This window comes from Astyanax mexicanus, chromosome 2 (assembly GCF_023375975.1).
Source record: "Astyanax mexicanus isolate ESR-SI-001 chromosome 2, AstMex3_surface, whole genome shotgun sequence".
In the NCBI taxonomy this organism is placed as follows: Eukaryota; Metazoa; Chordata; class Actinopteri; order Characiformes; family Acestrorhamphidae; genus Astyanax; species Astyanax mexicanus.
Genome location: NC_064409.1, coordinates 30,187,776 through 30,211,594, shown reverse-complemented (window position 1 = coordinate 30,211,594; position 23,819 = coordinate 30,187,776). Strand labels below are relative to the sequence as shown.

At 37.0% G+C, this 23,819-nt stretch overlaps 1 protein-coding gene across 3 annotated transcripts in view; it reads left to right on the top strand.

Moving 5' to 3' along the window:
• tmem63a (transmembrane protein 63A) overlaps positions 1-20,594 on the top strand; it is a 33,988-nt gene extending 13,394 nt beyond the window's left edge. Inside the window, exons 3-23 of one of the 3 annotated variants that reach the window (XM_049475100.1) lie at positions 809-888; positions 1,251-1,326; positions 1,405-1,442; positions 1,625-1,767; positions 3,195-3,246; positions 5,073-5,181; positions 5,341-5,411; positions 7,694-7,774; positions 7,976-8,102; positions 8,280-8,413; positions 10,841-11,023; positions 11,110-11,263; positions 12,684-12,790; positions 12,900-12,986; positions 16,054-16,113; positions 16,262-16,424; positions 18,284-18,389; positions 18,566-18,733; positions 18,842-18,957; positions 19,420-19,473; positions 19,619-20,594. In XM_049475100.1, coding sequence (XP_049331057.1) covers positions 809-888; positions 1,251-1,326; positions 1,405-1,442; positions 1,625-1,767; positions 3,195-3,246; positions 5,073-5,181; positions 5,341-5,411; positions 7,694-7,774; positions 7,976-8,102; positions 8,280-8,413; positions 10,841-11,023; positions 11,110-11,263; positions 12,684-12,790; positions 12,900-12,986; positions 16,054-16,113; positions 16,262-16,424; positions 18,284-18,389; positions 18,566-18,733; positions 18,842-18,957; positions 19,420-19,473; positions 19,619-19,747 — 2,238 coding nt within the window. In that variant the 3' untranslated portion in view covers positions 19,748-20,594. Of the gene's footprint in view, positions 1-808; positions 889-1,248; positions 1,327-1,404; positions 1,443-1,624; positions 1,768-3,194; positions 3,247-5,072; positions 5,182-5,340; positions 5,412-7,693; positions 7,775-7,975; positions 8,103-8,279; positions 8,414-10,840; positions 11,024-11,109; positions 11,264-12,683; positions 12,791-12,899; positions 12,987-16,053; positions 16,114-16,261; positions 16,425-18,283; positions 18,390-18,565; positions 18,734-18,841; positions 18,958-19,419; positions 19,474-19,618 lie in introns of those variants that run through there. The other 2 variants (XM_049475102.1, XM_049475101.1) reach the window with 2 other exon arrangements.
• The last annotated feature ends 3,225 nt before the right edge of the window (positions 20,595-23,819 follow it).

Genomic DNA, 23,819 nt, shown 5'->3' with positions numbered 1-23,819 from the left:
GTAAAACTATGACTGAATCCACCAAGCTTTTTCATTTCCAGTTTTTCAGAACACAAAACCATCAGCATAATACGTAGTTACCGGTGAATTCACGAATCTGCACCACAGACAGGAATTATACATAATCTTATTAAAAGATACTGTATTGAATTGAATACAGATATCCCATTACATGTATGGTCACATTGTATATTTTTTTATTAAGTGCAGCAATCTACAAGTGCAGTTTAATCACTTTCTGGGAAACTCTGTCTCAAAGTCTGATCAATATCTGCTCCTCTTGGGCCAATAACTGTCCAGGGAAGACAGTTCAGTTAGAGAATATAATTCAGTGCAATTAAGAAAAATATACTTGAATCCCCTCAGCACCAGGGTCGCACATAAAATATGACGTGCTGAGATATACAGAACCTGCATCTAAAGCATTTACACTGATATGGTATATGAGTTATCAGATTTTACACAAATGTTTTTAAAGGTATGCAGTGTGGCACAGTTCTCATGCACAGTAAAATAGTTAGCATTGTAGTAATGACAGACACTTTACTTCCTGTTGCAAGTTACTGAAGCATCACAATGATTTTAAAGCTTATTTATAGTAAAAATGCTACATAATATTGCCGGTTTCACAGTTATGTCAAAATGTAGACTTAAAGCAAATCTAGGAGTGACTTACTATTGCAATTGCAATTCATTCTAAGACTATATTTTATTCATGTCAAGGTTGTATAAGGTTTTTTACTAATAGTACTAAATTAGCCGATATTTTAAGGTGTTTTATATAATTGTTGTCTACGATGACCCACAGGTGTTGCTGCTGGTCTTTACCTGCATCAGAAGGAAACTATGGGATTATGGAAGACTGGCATTAGTAGCAGAGGCTGAAGGGTGTGTAAGAACACATCAGAAATTTGGAGATCAACACTGTAATTTTAAATGTGTCATGCCAAGTTTATGTTGTGTTGTTATTGGTGGTAGTGGTAGTAGTATTAACCTTTTGATTATTGTTGATATTGTATGTGTTTACCATGTCTTAAAAAATAGCTTGTAAAAAACAGTCCCTTCCAACCTTATCATTTAACCATAACCAAGTTTCCCTTTTTGTAATTAATAAAGTGCCTTTACGTATTAAGAAATTATTCATAAAGGCACGTTATGTGTGTGTCATTAGGAACTTGAGCATGTTTTTAGTTCTATATATAAAAAGGTCTTGTGCTGCTACTAAACTATTGATCTTTTGGGGGCTACAGGTTTAATGACATTTCTAAACGTCGCTATGGTAGAATGACCTCTTTCATGTCCATTGAGGATCCTGAGTACGAAAGGGTGAGTCTGAGCATCTTCAAATCAATCATCACCACCATCATTGTCATATCCTATGTGATTTCCATTTCTTTCTCTTAGGGTGTATGTTCTTGGCTCACCTTCATCGTCAGAATGGAGTGAGTTGTTTTGTGTTACCTTTTTGGTGTATTACAAACACGTATATGTTTTTTTGTAGTCATCAAAACATGTTTAGATCATGAATGAGTTCATCATACTTTTCCTTCACATATAGTTGTAACATATTGGAGAGACATAAGTGTGTGTATGTGTGTGTGTGTGTGTGTGTGTGTGTTTGCAGTGAGGCAATGGTGAAAGAGAGATGTGGAATAGATGCTGTGCACTATCTCTCCTTTCAGCGCCATCTTATTATTTTGCTGCTCATCGTCTGTGTGATGTCTGTATCTGTGATACTCCCAGTTAATCTCTCTGGAGACCTGCTGGGTGTGTAATGTTCTTGTTCTTGATTCTAAAATATAACCCATTTCCTGAAGTGACTGGTTATAGTGTGGGGGGGGGGGGGGGGGGGGGGAAATGTTTTATGATTTATCTTATCTCACCTGTGCCCCCTGCAATTGCCCACAGTTATGCATTAAAGTTAAACCTTTTAATAAAGGATGGGTAAATTGGGGCTATGAAGGGATGTACATGGTCAGCAAGAAGACTCTAGTTAACTGTGGCAGTGATTAACAACTTGATAGCCTTGCACTATTGACACAAGCCAGGTTGCACCCACATATTCAAGTTGTTTGTACCAAATTCTGACCGTACCATCAAAATAAATCAAACTTCAGTTTCTTCAGTCTTTAGATGTCCACTTTTGCTGAGCTTTTGCAGACTGCTGCCTCAGCTTTCTGTCTCTGGCTGACATGAAATGGTCCTTTGCAGTTGAATAGAGTTTTTATTTAACAAGGGCTTTTTTATTCACAGATATATTGCCCAATATTGTGTCTGAAAATCCAAGATCAGCAGTTCTAGAAATACTCAAACCATCCCATCTGGCACCAACAATCATGACACTGAAAATCACAAATTTTCCTCTATTCTGATGGTTGATAATTAGTTAAAGTGACTGGCCTGTATGTGCCATATGATTGGCTAATGAAAGAATACCATGAGTAAATAGATGTACAGCTCTTTTTAATAAATTGTTCAGTGAGTGTATAGTGAGCATGCTAATGTTTAGGCTAATGTTGAAATCTTTTATTACAGAAAATTAAATGTGTTGCAGATTTTTAAATTTGAATGAAATATTGAAACATTTTAAGCATGTAAAGGCAGATGTACATTTTAACAAGCTTTCAAACTTTAAGCCAGTTACAGTTTGGCTTAGGCAAGGCCTGGTGGCCCAATTTTTAAAACTTAATTTAACACAATATGAAGAAGAACTCCTTGTCTCAGTAATGTAGCATTTAGTTGCTCCAAGCAGCTGCCTAGCACTCTGAACATAGAACTAATTAATGTGCACAAAGCAGAAAAAGAAAATTGTACGGAGCCAGCAAAGCATTCTTATGTAGCCTTTTTTAATTGTTAACTGTTAATTAAACATTTCAAAAGAACTGATCATGTAATTGCTAGAAACGCAAACTAAACCCAATTTGGCTACAAAGGTATTCTAAATAGAAATCTTGTAGTGCACTTTTCTATTGTACATTGAAGCCTGCAAATCCTTTACTCTGTATTTACAGATCAGTGTACAAGTGTGTGTGGTTGCCAGTTTATGGTTGATTCACATGAACAGAAATAACCAGTTCAATTTATGCAAACATTGTGATGTGAACATATAACGTTAATGACGCTAAATGGTTCAGCATCTTGTGTTTGCATTGAATACTTACTCTAATGAATGTTTAATGATTGTTTTATTACAGCAAATGATCCATATAACTTTGGCAGAACGACCATTGGAAATCTTCAGCAAGGGTAGGTTTGTTTGCAAGTACATATGTCCCAATGCATAATGTGCACATATATCATGTATATTTGATTAATTAGTGTTTTTTTTTTTAGGTATCACAGTTAATTGTTAATAGACATGCAGTTGTTAACTGCAAATATTGAGCAATCTAGAAATCTGCAGATTGTCAGTATGAAAATATTTGAATAAGAAGTAAGAAATAGTTTGCTGCACACACTCTGTGATGTGTACAGGGGCCATTTAGAAATAAAAATGCTTGATAAGTTGAAACACTAATACTATCCAGTATAATATTTGTGCAGATTAATGTCATTACAAGCATTGATGCAATAAAATTCATTTTTATTTTTGTTTGTGTACTCGTGCCACTTTTTCACATGAACATATGCTGTAATACTTTTATGTTTACAAATCAGTGTAGACATGCATCTGAGAAACTATAGTGCATGGTTGTTATTGCATGGTTGATTCACAGGAGCAGAGATAAGATCCTGAGCCTAGATTAAGTAGATGTGGGTGTAAGCTAGACCTCAGCCATATGATATGAAGGTAAATTCAGTAAAAGTGGTTATGATTAAATGTAAAAAATGGTTGGGACGCTTTCACACAGCTCGTTATTTTTTATGTAGACATAATGTTTTCCTGTGAATTTTAATGGATAATTGCACAGGTTAATCTGGATTTAGCTACAGATCACCAGCAAGCTGAAATTCACTACAGGAAACTAAAGCTCAGCTCACTGGTGTCACTCAATCATTATGAACCCCCTTCATACAGCCTGCCACTGATTTACTTTATTTTAGCTAACATTTTTTATTTCTTATTTTTTCTAAATATTTTTTTCTAACATATTTTTTTATGTTTTCCACTCTTTATTGTTTTTAGCTTTGTTTTTATTTTACTGTTTTATGTTTATTTATGTATTTATTTTTTGTTCTTTTGTTGCTCCTTGACCTTATCATTTTTATTACTTTTATTACTTTTGTTTGCTTACAGTGCTACTCTCTGCTCTGCTCTACTCTTGCACCTAACTATGTTAATTATATGTATTTTTTTTGTTTTATATCTTAATTATTTAAATATTTGTTTTCTATATCAATATAATCTGTGTATGTACTTTAAAGTATGTATTGACTAAGCACCACTGTAAATGAAAGGCACTCTTAATTGTACTCCCAAGTTTAAAAAAAAAAATAATAGGTTGATTGTTTGACTGCTAATCTATCAACTAAGAAAAACATAATTACACTCAGAGGATAAACAATAAACAATATTTATATAAACAATTTGTAGCAGACATTGAAAACCATAGGAACATAGTAATATTTATATGGATCAGAAGAGCAATGCCACCTTTGCCAGTTGGAGTTAATGGCAAAAATTTGTACCCAACCAGTTCTGGGATTTTAACCTATAATCTCACTGTCATATGTGACGTTAGTATGATGATAGTCCTCTTCATATTAGTAGACATTAAATGCTTTGTAGGAAGCTGCAAAAATGTGCAGAATGATTGAGAGCTGCAAATGATTTTATGATATCTGAGAAAGCTGTATAATTTTATATATAGTAAAAATTACAAATAAAAATAAAAATAGGGGAACAGCTAAGACAGCTAATTTTACAAAAAATTTTACAAAATACTGATATAAATATATATAGCCCCTCTACTAATTATATATATATATATATATATATATATATATATATATATATATATATATATATCTCACAACACTAACGTCTGGTATATTACTAATACCACTAATGTCTAGTGGTATTCTGTGTCCTTTAAATAAAACTGTTTTTATTACTGATTACTGTTTTTCAGAGATAATCTGCTTTGGATACACACCGTGTTTGCAATTCTGTATTTGGTCCTCACAGTGGCGCTGCTGAGGCGTCACACTTCACTAATGAAGGAAACAAAAAGAGAGTCTGTGAGTCGATATATCTGCTGTATACACCTCTCTTCTCTTCTCATACACCCCAGGATGTGCCTCAAACAAACGTGCACAAAAATGGATTAAGATATTGTGTGTGTGTGTGTGTGTGTGTGTGTGTGTGTGGTCATCCACTTTCTGTTTTCTTTTCTCCAGGCCAGAAAAACCCTTTTTGTGTGCTCAATTCCCCTGACAGCCACAGAAGACAGTTTAAAGGCACATTTTATGTAAGCTACAACTTTTTTTTATTCATAAATTTGAACTTAAAACTTCATTAGCATTTCACATGATTAATAAAAATAGATAAGGAGAACCACATAAAACACACAAGACAAACTATTGGGCTTGGTAATTTATTTATTGAAGAAATGTATAAAGTATTGCATATCTGTCAGGGTTAAAGGTGACGCAGGATTGTTAGCCCATTTCTTCGTACAAAAGAGATTCAGCTCTGTTACGTTGGTGTATTTTCTCCCATTAACTGCTTCTTTCAGATCCTTCCACAACATGTCTTGGATTAATGTCAGGACATTGATTTGGCCAGTCAGCAATTTGGGTTTTGATAGTTCCAATCAGTAATGGCATGGAACGATACTTTCCTTAATGAATAAATGAGCAAATGTTATATTTTTGTCTCATTTGTTTGATTTGTTTATCCTTGTCTATTTTTTGGACTTAGGACTCAAATTTAAGGAAAAATATAGAACATCTTTAAGCGTTTGCAAACTTTCAAGCACTAACATTTTGTAATGCTTTAAGTGCTAAACTAGCAAAGGTTGTTTGAAGTCTATTGTGAGGGTTAGGTTAACGTTGCTCATAAATATTTTTTCATAGTTTTTCAGTTGGTCATAAATGGTTTTGTTTAATGTTAATATTGTTATAAGTTACATGTTTATGTGTATATTGTCACAAGGCAGCTTTACAAAGGTATGTGTCTAAAGTAGAAAGCTTAAGAGGAAGCAAGACTGAAACAGGGATCCCAGCCTTCTCTGATCCACACCAGATTGTAACATAAATAACAGCATAAGCATAAAATATGGAAATTATTATTGGATAAACAACATTGAAAAGCTAATACAGAAATAGAAATCAGTCTGATGGCACACACAGGTGTTTAAATTAAACTACTGAAACTAGAGATTATTGTTAGAGGTCAGTGGGCATGATAGATCTTTGATTTATGTTAATATGAGTATGTTAAGATGTTAATAATATGCTATGTTTGTAATTATGATGGGTTTAGTTTATGCTGGAACAATTTGTTTCTGCTGAATAATGGGAACATGCTGGTGGGGCTCTCTGGCTCATCTGGAGGGTAAATAGCATGCAGGGGGGGCTGTGTTAGAAAATTAGATTAGAAATTAGAAATAAAAATTGACATGTACTAAAGATGAATAAAATATATACGTAAAAAAAGGAAACATAGGACATTTTAAAAAGATCATAAAAATTGATACATAAAAAATAAAGAATTTATGAAGAAAAAAATTATAATTTGATATATAATTATCATTATAATTAAATAATAATATTTAAAATTAATAAAAAATAATAGTGCGCAGAATAATATCACTTTCAGTTAGTTTCAGTTTCAAAAAAATTGAAACAGCTCATCAAAACCTCAACCTATCCTTTATATTTGACAATATTTGATTAAATGTACAGGTCATCACTCATCTTAATTAATTTAACTAAACTGAGTTGTTATATTATTTGTAGCCTCGCGCTGAATTCAGCTCTCTTTCTCTCTCTGTTAAACTGTTATATTTACACCATTTTAACGTTTTTCGTTTCTATGTTTTGAAATTCGTTAGATTATATTTTAGTCAACAACAAGTTTATTTTCGTTTGTTATTTGTCTAATAATAATAGAAATTACAATGTAATTACATTACATTACAATTTAGTTACTTTTGGTAACTAGTTGCTTTTATAGTGGAGTACCTCTTCTATTAACTCAGTTACTTTTTTTGGAAAAGTAACTAGTAAATATAACTAATTACTTTTTCAAAGTAACGCGCCCAACACTGGTTGACAATAAGCAAGTTTCCCCACGCACAACGAGCAGGCTTATTCTATTTGCGTTAATAACATGAAATGTTTAAAATTAATACAGACATGTGGGAAAAAAACAAGGAAAAGCTGTAACCTAGATATAAATAATAATATCCTAATAATAATAGAATAATAATGGAATAATAATACATAATATAATAATATGCCAATTAGGCATATTTATAGCAGTAGGGTATTTTAATTTTCTTCCCTGACTCTAATTCATATAAGTTATATAACTGATTTGATCATTTTCCGTACAATCCCTGCTAAAGTTTTAGGTGAAGGAGACCTAAAGAAGGTCAGTGCATGTTTCTGGAAAAAAGTGTGCGTGGCATCGCGATGGTTACCATCCATCGCAGTGGTGGGTCATAAATGGTAAATGGTACAACCTTACTGATTGTGTTATAAGTCTACTGTAATTTAATTGGCTTGTGTTCTTGTGTTTGTGCAGAGAGGCATACCCCACCTGCCACGTGACAGATGTTCATCTGTGCTATGATGTGACAAAGCTGATATACTTAACAACAGAAAAGTAAGCAGAATTCATAAATATCAGATTTAGCAATGATCAGAAATATTTAAAAACATATTTATTGTCCTAAATAAGCACAAGGTTGTATGTTTTAATGATCACAGTATGTTCTTCTTTCCAATTAGAGAGAAAGTATTTCTGTTACAAGATAAAAAGTCAGTGTAGGTTATATTTTTTACTTTTAATGATTGTTTTAAACAGGAAGCGAGCAGAGAAAAACCTGGATTATTACCGCAAGATTTTAGATTGCCAGGGGCACCATGAACTAATCAACCCACGACCATGTGGACACCTCTGTGGCTGTTGCATTTGCCAAGCATGTGAAAGGGTAACATGGACTATGTCCTTAGTCAAGAAAACTATCATGAGCCAGCTATTCTATATAACGCAGGATACATAAAATGATGTTTGTTTCTGAAATTATAATTGTTAATAAAGGATCACTAGTGCCGCAATCTAATATGGACATACTGTTGTGTGTGTGTGTGTGTATAAATATGTACAGGTTGATGCTGTAGAATACTACTGTTCTCAGGTGTCTAGACTTGAAGAAGACTTGAAAAAGTACAAAGACATTCATGGGCCACGTGCACTGGGAATGGCCTTTGTCACTTTTCAGACTGAATCCATGGCGGCATAGTGAGTATGCATTGCAGTCTCTGCCACACTGAGGATATTCAGGCTTTGTTTTATAGCAGTTATGTCTCACATGCAATAAAACTAACTCATAGTACTGTAGCATAAAGTCATTTGAAAATAAGACACAATAGCCTTTATTCATCAAAGCTGTATAGGAGCACTGATTTGGGTGGCCAAAATGAGTGATTCCACATCTGATTTATGAAACTGTAGCACAACATTTTAATGAGTGGTGATATACTCAGCTCATATGATCTCATTTGAGAGTTGGGCACTGTGGAGTAGCTAGAAATAAGCCTGCAACGAACTTACATTGAGCAAGGGCCTGGGATTCATGCCCAGACCAGTTTCCCTAGAAATGTCACAAACATTTTTTACTATTTTTACTTCTGCAGAATTTTAAACGTTCTGCTGTTTAAAAATACAGGGGTTGGACAATGAAACTGAAACACCTGGTTTTAGACCACAATAATTTATTGTCCCGACGGACAGTTCTGGTGGAAACAGTAGAGTTGAGGTGCACATTGAATTCTGCTGTGATTTGGGCAGCCGTGGTTTTGTTTTTTGGATACAATCTGGGTTAGCACCCAAACATCCTTTTCAGACAGCTTCCTCTTGCGTCCACAGTTAATCCTGTTGGATGTGGTTCATGCATCTTGGAGGTATGCTGACATTACCCTTGATACCGTGGCTCTTGATGAGTCACAAAGACTTGCTGTCTTGGTCACAGATGCACCAGCCATTTGCCCTCTTTTGAACTCAGTTTCATTGTCCAACCCCTGTATATAAGTGTTTTTTGCTGGTGTATAATGATAAGTTGAGCTAAAAAAAAATCAAAGATAGAATACAGAAAAATTACTACTTTTTCTGCTGACTATAAATGCTCTTTGTTTTTTAGTTTTCCTTCATAAAACAACTGCTATCTTCAAAGGCACTGTGTATTACTCACAAATATATACATAACTGAGCCATAAAAATATCACCTCCTGGCACTCCTACACTCCTTCTACAAAGCTGCTCCATCAGTTAGTCATAGTTGAAAATGTCACCCTGTTTAACATACATTAACATAAATGTTTAAATGTAAATGTTTAACATAAACCTTACATTGATTCATAAGCGGTATCAATTGGTTTCAAATGCACCACAAACATCTGCCTTATATGTTGTTTACTCTCAATCATACGGTTCTAGGCAGACATTTCATTTATGAAATCCCCACAAAATGCCCTCTAAATGCCATCTGGCAACCCTGGTCTACTCACAACTATAACTCTTAACAGAAATAGTTAATATTTTTTTCTAATTGTTTCTTAAAAATTCTAAAAATGGGCTTAACTTAATATTATGTTGCTCATCCTCAAAAAACAACTGAAATCAATCGCTTTCTATACCCATTAACAAGCTTCTCAAATGGAATTTTGGATCAGGCTGCTTTAGGTATCTTATATTTTGAGGGTGCCTTCTCCCAGCAGCAATTTTAAAATCTTTTCACAGGTGTTCAATGGGATTTAGATCCAGACTAATCGCTGACATGCCATACCATTTAATTTCATTCAAATATCAAAATGTTTTTTGTCACAAGTTTAAATGAGCATCACATGCTTGAAACTAAGTTATTTACCCACAATTTTAAAAGGGTGCCATTCATGTTGTCCAGACAGTTTTTGGAGTTTTTTTTAAGTCGCTTTTTTGTGATATTCCAATAAACACAAAGGCAATAATTGGGTGCATGACAAAATGTGTAATCAAATAATTATTTAGGAGAAATATTATTTCTAAAAGGTTTTCTAAAGTGTCAACACTTTGATTGATTGGGTTCTGATTGGGAGGCAACACAAACATCCAGCATCCAGGTGCTTACAGGTCATTCTTGAGGATGGGATTGATGTTGAGAAAGATGTTGCAATATGCTGGCAACTTGATCCTTCTGTTTTTCAATGGTCAGGACCACCTCAGAACAGGTATTATTTAATATTTGTGGGTCACTCAGCACTGCACTGTTGCATGTCTACTAGGGATGCAAATTATTGTTTAATTCATTAATCATTAGTTGATTGATCTTGATCTTATAATCGATAAGCGGCGTTTTTCCACCTGAATTTCACAGTGTTTCAATAGGGCCTTTAAAAATACCAGCTAAAGAGTTAAAACACTGAGGGGTTCTGAACATTCTGAACAATAAAGTATGCAGGGAAACAGATAAAGGACTACTATTTAATTGTAGAAGTGCAAAGTGCTCAGTGGAGCTTAAAATGGATAGTTGGTGTGAGATCCATCATACGCTTGGTAATCTTTGACTGTTTTGAGAGTGCAAAATGTTTAATATTTTTAAACAAATACTACAGACATTTGGAGAGACAGTTGTATGAATTCCTCATCTTCAGAAGTGAAGTGGAACACTAATCCAATGTCCCCTTATTTCAGCATACTAAAGGACTTCAATGCCCTTGAATGTGGAAGTGGGTCTCAGGAAATGAGCGGGAGATATATGATAAGAGGTATATCTTTTGGATGTGGGAGAGGGCCTCAGCCTTCGTCGTCTAGTGAACAGCTCAAAGTGAAAAAATGGAAAGTGAGCTATGCCACACATCCAAACAACATTGTCTGGTAGGTGATAGAGTCTTAATTGAAACTGCTGATTTACAGTTTTATTGGGCTGTTTAGTAACACTGTATTGTTGGTTTCTCTCTCAGGGAACATCTTTCAGTAAAGGGGTTGTGTTGGTGGTCTCGGTGTCTGCTGCTCAACATCTCGCTCTTCATCCTGCTCTTCTTTCTTACTACTCCCTCAATTATTATCACCACCATGGACAAGTTTAATGTCACAAAACCCATCTACTACCTAAATGTATGTGCTCTACTTCTCATATACTGTACACACTAACTGTACTTCAATTTAGCATTAAGGCCGTGGAACTACAATTATATTTGTTTATATGTTTTTCTATGATGGTAATGCTTTTCTGAATACCATGGGATTTTTACATTTGTCGGGTAAGGAAGGATATTTTAAAAAAAGTTGTATTCCATTACAGGTTACTCTTTACCCATCCAAAATGTTATATTCATAAGCCCTTTCCATATTCTAACATGATATGATTACATTACCATGTTTATCTTTAAATAGGAAAGATTACAACAAGTATCAACAACAGCAGCGTCTAATGCCAGGTTCACACTACATGATTTTGGGCTAGTTTTTCAGTCTGCAACAGTTTTTCGTTGATTGCCAACAAAAACTCTACCGAGGGAAATCAGGGATCACTTTGCGCTTGCACTGTCGCGTAGTGTGAACTAATGAAAGATGCTCACCGAACCGTCCCTAACTGATTGCCGATGAGTCGCAGACGCCCAGCAGATATTTAACATGTTTATCTGGCTCAGTCTGCGACTAGAAGTCAGGAGCAGCGGCTTCATGGAGAGCTGTTTATGGAGTCTGACCACCATTCCCCCTGTTCTTTATGAAGTCTTTTATGAATAGGGGTGAATGGAGCTAAAAGCTAAATACTTTAAATAAAAAATATTTATGAACTACTTGTTTAGAAAGTAGGAAAATATATTTTACTAAAAAAGACAAAGTATGCCTGTATATTTCAGTTTATCTAAAGAACTGTAAAGCACTAGCATTACTGCTACTGTAAGCTGATTGGTTGGCAAGCTGATCCTGGAGAGACAGGTAAAGCATGTTTAAAAGTTTAAAATGTTCAAAATGAAAATAAAATGATGTCTGCAGTACTGAAACATTTGACATAATTCTGTGTTGAGGACATAAATAGATATAAGTAGTTTTCGTGTGCGCTTAGTTCAGGTGTGTTCTCGTGACGAAACGTGTTTCTGTAGAGCAGCCAGGTAAGTCTGTGATTGACCACAGTGAGAAATCGTGTAATTTGTGACCCTGTGTCTCTGATCAGTTATGTAATGTGAAAGTCTCAACAACTGAAGGACTCGGAATTACAGCACAACCAGTCATGTAGTGTGAACAGCACAATGACTAAAGACTCAAAAAGTCGTGTAGTGTGAACCTGGCTTTACAAACACAGTTCCCATTCAGTAAGAAACAGTTGATGAGTTGGGGATGAGGTGGAGTGATGATACTTCAACATCTTGACCTCTCCTAAAGTACTATCACTTGATGCAATATCTTCAAAAATCCAACCGAAAGCATTGTACTCGATTTTCGTAGACTAACCAACTTCAATATGTGTTCTTTGAAGGTGCTGTACTATTGATGTGTTTCCTGACTGTGTCATGTACCCATGCTTTTCCAGAGTGCTGTTGTCAGTCAGTTTTTCCCAACTCTGCTTCTGTGGCTCTTCTCAGCACTGTTGCCTACAGTGGTCTACTATTCCACACTGCTTGAGGCTCATTGGACCAGGTGCTCATTCAAAAATTACACACACACACACACACACACACAATGCACACAAACAATGCACATATCGACATACACTAATTTGATACCAATTTGTAAACTTTGTTTGCAGGTCAAGTGAGAACATGAGCATGATGTATAAACTCTACATCTTCCTTCTTTTTACTGTGTTAATCCTGCCCTCATTGGGCCTCACTAGGTCAGTTTTTCTCTTTTTTTACCATCATTATGTTCATTTCATTTAGTAATGTATAGGACATTGGCATATTTGAATACCATTGTCACTCTGATGAGGACTGTGTAGAAAAGAAAAATACAGCCACTATGGCTGTGCAGCATGCAGCACAGCATTTCGCTGCGCTTTCCTCTGAGTGCACTGGCTACGTGGTAATGCTACATCAGCAGCAGTTCGAAAATAGGTGGAGTCTAAATTTACATGTACAGGTCCTTCTCAAAAAATTAGCATGTTGTGAAAAAGTTCATTCTTTTCCATAATGAAATGATAAAAATTAAACTTTCATATATTTTAGATTCATTGCACACCAACTGAAATATTTCAGGTCTTTTATTGTTTCAATAGTGATGATTTTGGCATACAGCTCATGAAAACCCAAAATTTAGCATATCATGAAAAGGTTCTATAAACGAGCTATTAACCTAATCATCTGAATCAACGAATTCATTCTCAACACCTGCAAAAGATTCCTGAGGCTTTTAAAAACTCCCAGCCTGGTTCATTACTCAAAACCGCAATCATGGGTAAGACTGCCGACCTGACTGCTGTCCAGAAGGCCATCATTGACACCCTCAAGCAACAGGGTAAGACACAGAAAGAAATTTCTGAACGAATAGGCTGTTCCCAGAGTGCTGTATTAAGGCACCTCAGTGGGAAGTCTGTGGGAAGGAAAAAGTGTGGCGGAAAACGCTGCACAACAAGGTGACCGGACCCTGAGGAAGATGTGGAGAAGGGCCGATTCCAGACCTTGGGGGACTGCGGATGCAGTGGACTACATTTCCCACAATGCTTGTCGATTGTGTTACCAGCGAAGTTACGGCTTACTGACACTACACGGCAGTGTAGTCATTGATGTGGAAACCCTGCCGGAGGGAAGGTGAGACATACAAATGTTAATCCCATAATGTCCAGAAAAAGAAAAGTTGATGCAGATGGACGGCTAAGCGAAAGACCGGTATGCCTTTTGTGTTACGAAGAGTGTAACTGACCAAAATAAACGCTTTTTAGAAGAGATATGTGTAAATATTTATAAGACAATACCTGACAATAACTTATCTGTTTTAATGACGTTAATAAACATCACTGTGACAGCGCTAGTCACAGTTTCACCGCAGCAAAGGACAAGGACGTGAATAACTTATCTAACCAGCCTTTACTGATTTCTTCCCCCAATACCCCTTTCAATAACCTCCAATAGCCTTTAATAGTCTTCAGTAGCCTTCAACAGTCTAACCTTGCAGCCGTGGTGTGTTCACTAAACTCCGTAGTTAAAAACATCATGAGGTTAGCAGCGCGCTAACTGACCTTTTTATAATGTAATCCGAGCAGGGACTCCGTGACGGCTGCTCTAAACTGCTGCTGTTAGCTGCTTGGGCTGAAAGATGAACTGTAGAGAGCTGTATTATCCGGATAGTGGGGTTAAAACCTTTATTTCATACACAGATTAACTTTAACTTTAAAAACTGTAATAAAAAAAAAAAAAAACACACGCTCCAGACTGGCTCAGCTGAGCCCTGTAGCCCGTGGCTGGGCTGTAGCTCTGTGACTGAGTAAAGACAGCGGGGCTTGTGCTGCTGCAGCTCCGACTAGTGGTTGGATGAGGAATTGCAGCTTCCTGTAAGCGAGCAGTTTCACTGGTTTCACCAGTTTCATCCACACACAGCTCTGATAAACTGCTTAACCCTAAACCCCTGAATCAGATCGGCTAAAGTCAGAGGAATATCTGCCGATACTGTATTTTGACTGTACTATTTGATTGAATAAATAATATATTGAGAGTTATTTAACATTAAGGAGTAATTACATTCATTTTATATTACATTTGGTTACATTTTATTACATTTATAAGTTACATCTGGCCCTCAGAGGACAGCCAATATGCCAATGTGGCCCTCGGCCAAAATGAGTTCGACACCCCTGCCATAGAGATTCTGTGGGATATTGTGAAGAGAAAGTTGAGAGACGCAAGACCCAACACTCTGGATGAGCTTAAGGCCGCTATTGAAGCATCCTGGGCTTCCATAACACCTCAGCAGTGCCACAGGCTGATTGCCTCCATGCCACGCCACATTGAAGCCGTCATTTCTGCAAAAGGATTCCCGACCAAGTATTGAGTGCATAACTGAACATAATTATTTGAAGGTTGACTTTTTTGTATTAAAAACACTTTTCATTGATTGGTCGGATGAAATGTGCTAAATTTTTGAGAGAGGGATTTTTTTTTTTTTTGCCAAAATCATCAATATTAAAACAATAAAAGGCCTGAACAACTTCAGTTGTGAGTAATGAATCTAAAATATATGAAAGTCTAATGTGTATCAGTACATTACAGAAAATAATGAACTTTATCACAAAATGCTATTTTTTTTTTTTAGAAGGACCTGTATATGAGGAGGCATGTGCTAGCACCCTCCTGGTTTTGGGGCATTACTAGTGATAGGGGGAGTGCAGCTGAGTGGGTGGGAACATCAGCAGATCAAATTTGGGGAGACAAGTGGGATAAAATACAAAATACATACATATATTTTATAGGGAGCCAGCTGTTTAATATGATGTATACTCATTTTGTTTATTACTGTCTAATATTTGCTGGGTGTAATCAGACACTAATCAGTTATATTGGTGTTTTATCGGTGACATGCAAAAATAACCCTGTATCAGTCTCTGTCTTGTTTGCTTATACACTCACTGATTAGTTGCCTATATTGGAGACTCCTAAATATTCTCTACATATCAGGTCGTTCTTGTGCATACTACAAAAATGATTCATGCCAGTGGCACTGTATAATTATTTATTTATTTTTTGTGGTATTTAATTGGTATTAAGAATCACAATTGAATGTCAGTGGTATTGGTATTGACTACCACATTTCTGGGATTTCTGGGACAATTCTAGAATTACTGATGCAAAAAAGAGACCTTAGTTGTAGTTGAATGAACACATTTGAGCTATGGGAAAATAAATAAATTGCTTTATTTATTTATTCATGACCATACTGATGTTTTAAATAAAATGCTTCTTTATTCATAGTTTGGATGTGTTTTTCCGCTGGCTGTTTGACACTCAGTCAGAACGAAAGCTGAGGTTTGAGTAAGTGATTCTCTTCAGTATTAACATCTCTCCATTTATGTCCCCTTATTTTATCTATCTTTCTCTTTCCCTTTATACGGTACATTAACTAAATTTGACATAAATATTGGACCAGAATGACTGTTGGCATGTCCCTCCCCCACCCCAGGTGTGTGTTTTTGCCAGATCAGGGGGCTTTCTTTGTAAACTATGTGATTACAGCCGCATTGGTGGGCTCTGGGATGGAGTTGCTGCGGTTACCAGGGTTACTGCTGTACACTGTGCGCATGGCACTTGCACGCTCAGCTGCTGAAAGAAAATATGTCAAACAGGTAAGTTGCTCACCCACATATTTTTGCATACTTTTTCAGATTAACAAACATTCAGCATAAAAGCATTGTTTTTATTTAGGCACATTGGAGGGGTTTTGAGCATGAACCACTCCAGAACATTCATTGAGGTGTTTTTTTTTTTAGCCAATTAGAGGTGGGCTTGCTGGTTTGCTTTGGGTCATTGTCCTGCTGCAGAACCAAAGCACCCCATGACCATCAAACTACCACCAGCTGTTTGACTTTCAGTATGAAATTCTTTTTATGAAATTCTGTGTTATTTATAAGCCAGATGTAACAAGGACACACCTTCCAAAAAAATGTAACTTTTATCTTATCAACAGACCAAATATTTAATGTTTTTTTGCATATGTAATATGGGCCTTTGAGCTGTAGTGTTGATGCTTTGATGCTTATTGGTATCTTACACCCTGTCAGCAATCTATTTTCACGACACGCCTCGCTTAAATAGCAATGAAGTTTAGGAATATATTATTATCACCAGGTCACATTTATTAAAATATAAATTATATTAGTAAATTAGTAAGGTCTTGTATAGGGCTCTAAAATGCCACTGGCTGCTGGAGCATGGCACTGTATATCCATGGCTGGTAATCTCTAGAGACTGTAAGCTTGTATTCACTGCCTCAATTCTGTATAAATTTTATAATTAAATACTGGAATTTCCACACAGTAGCATTTGTATTTCTCTAATAGTTCTACTGATTTATTAATTTATTAACAGAAAAAAATAAATGTTTACTGTATTTGACATTATAACCATCTATCCATTTTCTTCTGCTTATCCGGGTTCGGGTCACAGGGGCAGCAGCCTAAGCAGGAAAACCCAGACTTCCCTCTCCCCAGCCACTATGAAACATAGTCCTTCCACCGTGTCCTGAGTACTTCCCAGATGAGCTTCTCATCTTATCCCTAAGGTAGAGCCCAGACACCCTGCAGAGGAAACTCATTTCGGCCTCTTCTATCCGTGATCTCGTTCTTTCGGTCACGACCCGAAGCTCATGACCACAGATGAGGGTAGGAACGTAGATCAACCGTAAATCGAGAGCTTTGCTTTTTGCCTCAGCTCTCTCTTCACCATGGCGGACCTGTTCAGCTCCCGCATCACTGCTGATGCAGCACCGATCCGTCTATTGATCTCCCGATCCATTTTTCCCTCATTTGTGAACAAGACCCCAAGAAACTTAAACTCCTCCACTTGAGGCAGAACCTCCCCCCCCGACCCGGAGACAGCATTTCACCCTTTTCCGGCTCAGGACCCTGGCCTTGCACTTGGAGGCACTGATTCTCATCCCGACTACTTCACACTCGGATGCAAACTGCTCCAGTAAGAGTTGTAGATCACAAGCTGATGAAGCCAATAGGACTACACCAGCATGCCCCACCTCCAGGCCTGGCTCCAGAGTGGGGGCCCGGTGACCCGCGTCCGGGGAGGGAACACTTTCTCCAAAGTTCTTTCTTGTCATCGGGTTGGTTTGGGCTGTGCTTTGTCTGGTCTCTCACCTAGGACTTGTTTGCCTTGGGTGTCCATACCAGGGGCATAAAGCCCCTGACAACATAGCTCCAAGGATCCTTGGGACACTCAAACCCCTCCACCACAATGAGTTGGAGCCCAGGGAAAGGTTGACATTTTAACATATAAACATTATCACAGTACATACACATTGAAAAAAGAAGGCACTGAAAGGGAGATACAGAGAGGGCATGGTCGTGTTGTTCTGAACTGATGAACTGACAGATATTTAACTGATAATTTTGTCCACGTTTAATGTAATAACACAAAAAGTGACGTTTAAAAAAAAAAATGCTATACACCTAATTTTGCTGTTTGCTGTGTGAAGAATCAGGCATATGAATTTGAATATGGAGCGATGTATGGATGGACTCTGTGTGTCTTCACTGTCATTATGGCCTACAGCATTACCTGTCCAGTAATAGCACCTTTTGGTAAGAGAATTCTTAGAATCTTTGCATACATACAGATATTTTGCTTATTTGTTAATGTAGGGGATCACTTATTTTTCCTGATATTAGGTACTGCATCAATTATCATATTACTTATATTTTGCATTTATTTTGCATGTATGTATATTATTGCATATATTGTGTGTTTGTGTTTGTAGGTTTTCTGTATATGACCTTAAAACATCTGGTAGACAAGCACAATCTGTATTTTGCTTATTTGCCTGCCTGCCTTGACCAACGAGTGCACCTGGGAGCTGTCAATCAAGCACTTGCTGCACCAATCATCTGCCTCTTCTGGCTTTATTTCTTTTCTGTTCTGAGGACAGGTAAACTCTTTTACATCAAATAGCTAATCATGAAGTAAAAAAAAATAACGATCAAGTACGACAAGCTTTAACTGTTATATTTTTGTTTGTTTGTTTTGTTTTTTTTAGGCTTTAAGGCTGTTACCTCTCTCTTTACCTTGGTGGTTCTGTGTGTAACCATTTTCATTTGCATTAGTTACACCTGCTTTGGTCACTTCAAGTACCTGAGTCCACACAACTATGCTGTAAGATACCGATTTGAATGTATTTTTGTGTTTGTTTTTTACTTTTGGCTTCTGTAAATTCTGTAGTCACTCAACACTTAATAATAATAATGAATAACTATTAAGTATTTTACAAAATAAATGAAACAGTAAAAAAAAATAATGTTTAGGGACAGATACATGCTATTACGAGATGGAGCTAAATTTTCCAGCCATTTGTGTGAAATGTGGAGCTTATATAACTCGAATAAAACTGAAGTTGCTTTTAAACAAAATGTCTTGCTGCAGCACATTAGTTAAAAATGATTTGGCCATGGTTAGAGAGAACATTGGAGGAGTGTGTCTTATTTTAACTCCTAGTTACAGTTGAGGTGAATCATTGGAATGTTTATTTAAATGATTTATTGTTTTGATGGCAAAATCATGCAGGTTCTCATTCACATTTTTTGTGTGTGCATGCATGTGTATGTGTGTGAACTGCAGGTTAAGAAAGAAAATGAAGACTCTGATGGAGCTTCAGAGAGTTCTACTAGCTCGGCAAGTTCATTTTAATTTTGTTAAAAGTAGAATAATTCAGTTTACAATGAGAGGAAATGCAGTTTAATATTTGTTAAAAATTGTACCCTGCAATGGAGTGGCGGTCTGTCAATAATCAATTACAGAATCAATGTCCTTTTTTCAGGTGTACCTTCCTAAGGTTTTAAACCCAGACTCAGCCTCCCAGTCCCCTGGCAGCCTTCACCAATCATACGGCACCACAGAGTCCGGACCGGCTTTCATTACCTCTGAAGAGGAGCAGCAGGACATCTAATGGAGCTGACAGTAGATTCCTGTTAGCCTGCAGTCTCTGCCTCTGCTACTGCTAAAACAGTTTAAGTCTAGTTGGACATTTTATCCTCTTCTAGATGACAGGAAAATCCTGTGAGGATACTTAATCATCAGAAAATCCAAAAATAGATCAAGTTATATTAGGGCTTCTTTAAACACTTACATGTGTTTGTACTTTCTATTGGCTTTCCATTGAAGGGACCATGTCATTTAAAAAATATCTTGTATACTCTATATGACTGGTCAATGGACTGATGCTCAGGAACAAAGCTATGCTTAATGAAAAACCCTTCATCATGGAAATGAAGCCAAATAAATTATTACTAAATTATTTTATTGGTTATTTTAAGGAATTGTCAGACTTGCCTCATATAACGAAGGAGTGTAATATGTGCAGCTTATTTATTGTTGCTGTAATTAATATGTAAAAAAAAATGTCAGAAGTTGATCAAAAATCATTTGTACTGTTACAAAAAGGAGGGTGGTTCTTTCATAATTGCTCAGATGTGCACAATGTAGGATTTTATATTCTTTTGCTACAATTTCATATTTTACATATGTGCCTATTTTTGTACTGATATGTGTCATGTAATAATATTACTGTATACTGTAATAGCTGTCATGGACTGTTTTCTGCATGCTTAGAGACATGTGCACAATGACACGTTTGTCTAACCAGTTGCAGTTTAAAATTCTTACTAGTTGGTGACACTGTTGCTTGTTTCTTTAGGTTTGACTGTGTGCGTCTGAATGAAGAACATATGTATGAGTTTCTGAAATGATAACCATGATTTGGTCAGTTTTGTGTGAATAAAGGGCCTTTCCCATTATACACTGTGTAGATGTTATTATAAATGTGCTTGAACTCCCCTAATAATAAAACCCTTATAGTTTACCAAAATAAAATAAAGAATAAAAGCATCAACCAAACACCACAAAATGCTGCAGGATGGACTTTAGCGCATATTCTTTAAACTGTATCATTATGTACTTTATACTCTGAAGCACTTCAGAACTTTTCACTGGTGTGTAAAACAAACAGGCAGCCTTTTTAGGTAAACTTTTCGTGGTTGTTTTTAATAAATATATAAAATGGAGCACAGGTTAGAGGGAACATATCTCATATTTTCATAGTATTTTTAAAAAATGAAGCCTTAGTATTTGTGTGGATTTATTAAAAACGTTCGATACTTTAAATTTCTATCTGTCTGTTACTGGGCTTTTAAGGTGGATGAATGCAAATTATCCTTGTTCTGTTTTGTCAGGCTCTCCATTCGAAATATATCCATTGTAACTGTAGTATAATAGGTTAGAAACCCAAATAACATTACTTAAATAAAAAAAAAAATGGAAACATTGTATATTGTTTAAAAGGGGCTGGGGGTGCTTTTTAGGAAACAAGTCTTTGGTAAACAACTTCCAGCCAGTGCGTAGCAATGGAAATAGACTAAGTTTTGGAAATTAAATTAAAATAAAAAATGTGAATGTACAAAGCATTTGTCTGTAGTAAAGCAGTGTTGGAACAGATCATGTTACTGCACTCTACTGCTGCATTTTACACAACAAACAGCGCATTCACACTAAATAACTAAAACACATAACGTATTATATTAGAAGTATTATAAATATTAGAATGTCTTTCATATATATGTCTTTTCTTTAGAGAAATTACAGAGGAAGCAGGATAGCGATGAGTACTGTTTACTACACCTTTAAAAGGAAACTGGTACAGAAAGAGTTTTGGCTAGCTGACCCACATGGCAACTCCTTTTGCTCAGCTTAACATTGGGCTAAGTCTCAGTTTCAACAGTGAAGAGAACAGTTAGAGGTCTGACAGAAGAAGTGCTGTAATAAAGTAATTGCTAAAATGAGCAGCTTTTCGGGGCAATACAGCAATGCTTCTGAGCAACTTAAAAATAGTGGTGTTATAAAAAAATTCACAGACAGTGTACTTCACATACATCTACTGTGCAATCCATCAACCTTTATTTAAACTTGCAGTGTACATCAAGGGTGGCCCTCATTTGTAATGTAGCCGAGCCAATACATAGAGAAGGAATGGTAGAAGGAAAAAATAAAAAGACAACTTTTTACAGTCGTTAAAATGCTTTTTTTTCAATCTGTATTTACATTTCCAAACTCTAAATACACTCAATCAAATCTGTCTAATCTATTAATCTGTGTGTTGTGGACTATACCATTGATGCAATTCATGTTATCACGCAATATGCCATCAATTAGCATTTTTATACATGCTTATATTTTAATAAGAAACTAAATTACCCACTAACACAATTTTCTGTATTTTCAATTAACTGGTGTTGCTATAGAACCAGAGAAAAGGAGAAAAAAATTAGGTCTGGATGAGGGGAGAGGCATAGTTAATACAGGAAATAGTTTAGTAAACAAGGACAAGTGAGAGGAATGGGGCATGATAAGGAAGAGGAATATTTGGATCAGGATAAGCGAGAGGAACTGTACTTCCTGTCGGAAGCGCGAGCAGTCGCAGCGGCCACTCCTGGAGCAAAACAAAATGCTTTTTTCTTTGTTTTGTTGTTAAAAACCCGATTTGAACTCGCAATCATGCATAAGTTTGCTATGACAGCAACTGGCACACACATTTATGACTGACAGACCCTTCTAAACCTGAAAAACTGCACTTACGGACAGTCTACATGCGTAACTACAACCCAGTATGAGTTCAGGGACTGCTGTGTGTTAGTTTTCATGGAGACGTGGTTAACTCTGCCATTCAGCTGAGCGGCATGATATGCTTGGAGCTAATGTGCTGGATCTTGTTTACACAAACATTCCTGGCGCGTACATAGCAGAGCCCCGCCCCCACTACGGATACTCGGACCACATCTTTGTGATGCTCATCCCAGCGTACAGACTGGTCATCAGATGTGCCAAATCAGGGAAGAAGCAAGTGATAACCTAGCCTTCAGGAGCCATCTTTGCTCTTCAGGACTGTTTTGAGCACACTGACTGGGACATGTTCAGAGAAGCTGCCACCTCTGATGACTCCATCAACCTGGAGGAGTACACAGATTCAGTGACTGGCTACATCAACAAGTGCATTAAGGATGTTACTGTCTCCAAAACCATCACAACCCGCCCCAACCAGAAGCTGTGGATGACTGCAGAGGTGCGTGTGCTGCTGAGACCCAGGGACAAGGCCTTCAAGTCAGGAGACAATCCAGGTCTCAAAACAACTAGAGCCTAGCTCTCCCGGGGCATCAGAGAGGCAAAGCGCACCTTGGCAAAGAAAATCCACGGCCAATTTCAGGACACTGATGACACACTGCGCATGTGGCAGGGCATCCAGGCCATCACCAACTACTACAGTGATGCCTCTCTTCCAGATAAGCTGAACACCTTCTACGCAAGGTTTGAAGCACAGAACTACACGACAGCAAGGAAGACTACACCTCCTCCATATGACAAAGTACTGTGCCTGTCCTCAGCTGATGTGCAGAGAACTCTACTCAGAGTCAACCCATGGAAAGCCCCAGGACCAGACAGCATACCTCAGAGGATGTGCAGACCAACTCACGGATGTTCTCACAGACATTTTCAAGTTCGCTGATGACACAACTGTTGGTGGCCTAATCAGCAAGAACGACGAGTCAGCATACAAAGAGGAGGTGCAGTGGTTGACTGACTGATGCTCTAAACGTGGAGTTTCTTGGTTGTTAATTTCAGGAGAACACCAGGTGTCCAACACCCCCTGAACATCAACGGCTCTGCAGTGGAAATTGTGAAGAACACCAAGTTCCTCTGTGTTCACATTGCAGAGAACCTCAGCTGGTCCCTCAACACCAACACCATAACAAAGAAAGCCCAGCAGCACCTCTACTTCCTGCTGAGACTGAGGAAAGCACATCTTCCACCTCCAATCCTCACCATGTTCTACAGAGGGACTGTAAAAAGCATCCTGAGCACCTACATTACTGTTTGGTTTGGGAACTGCAACATCTCAGATCGCAAGACCCTACAGTGGATAGTAAGGACAGCTGAGAAGGTTATTGGAGTCTCTCTTCCCTCCATCACCA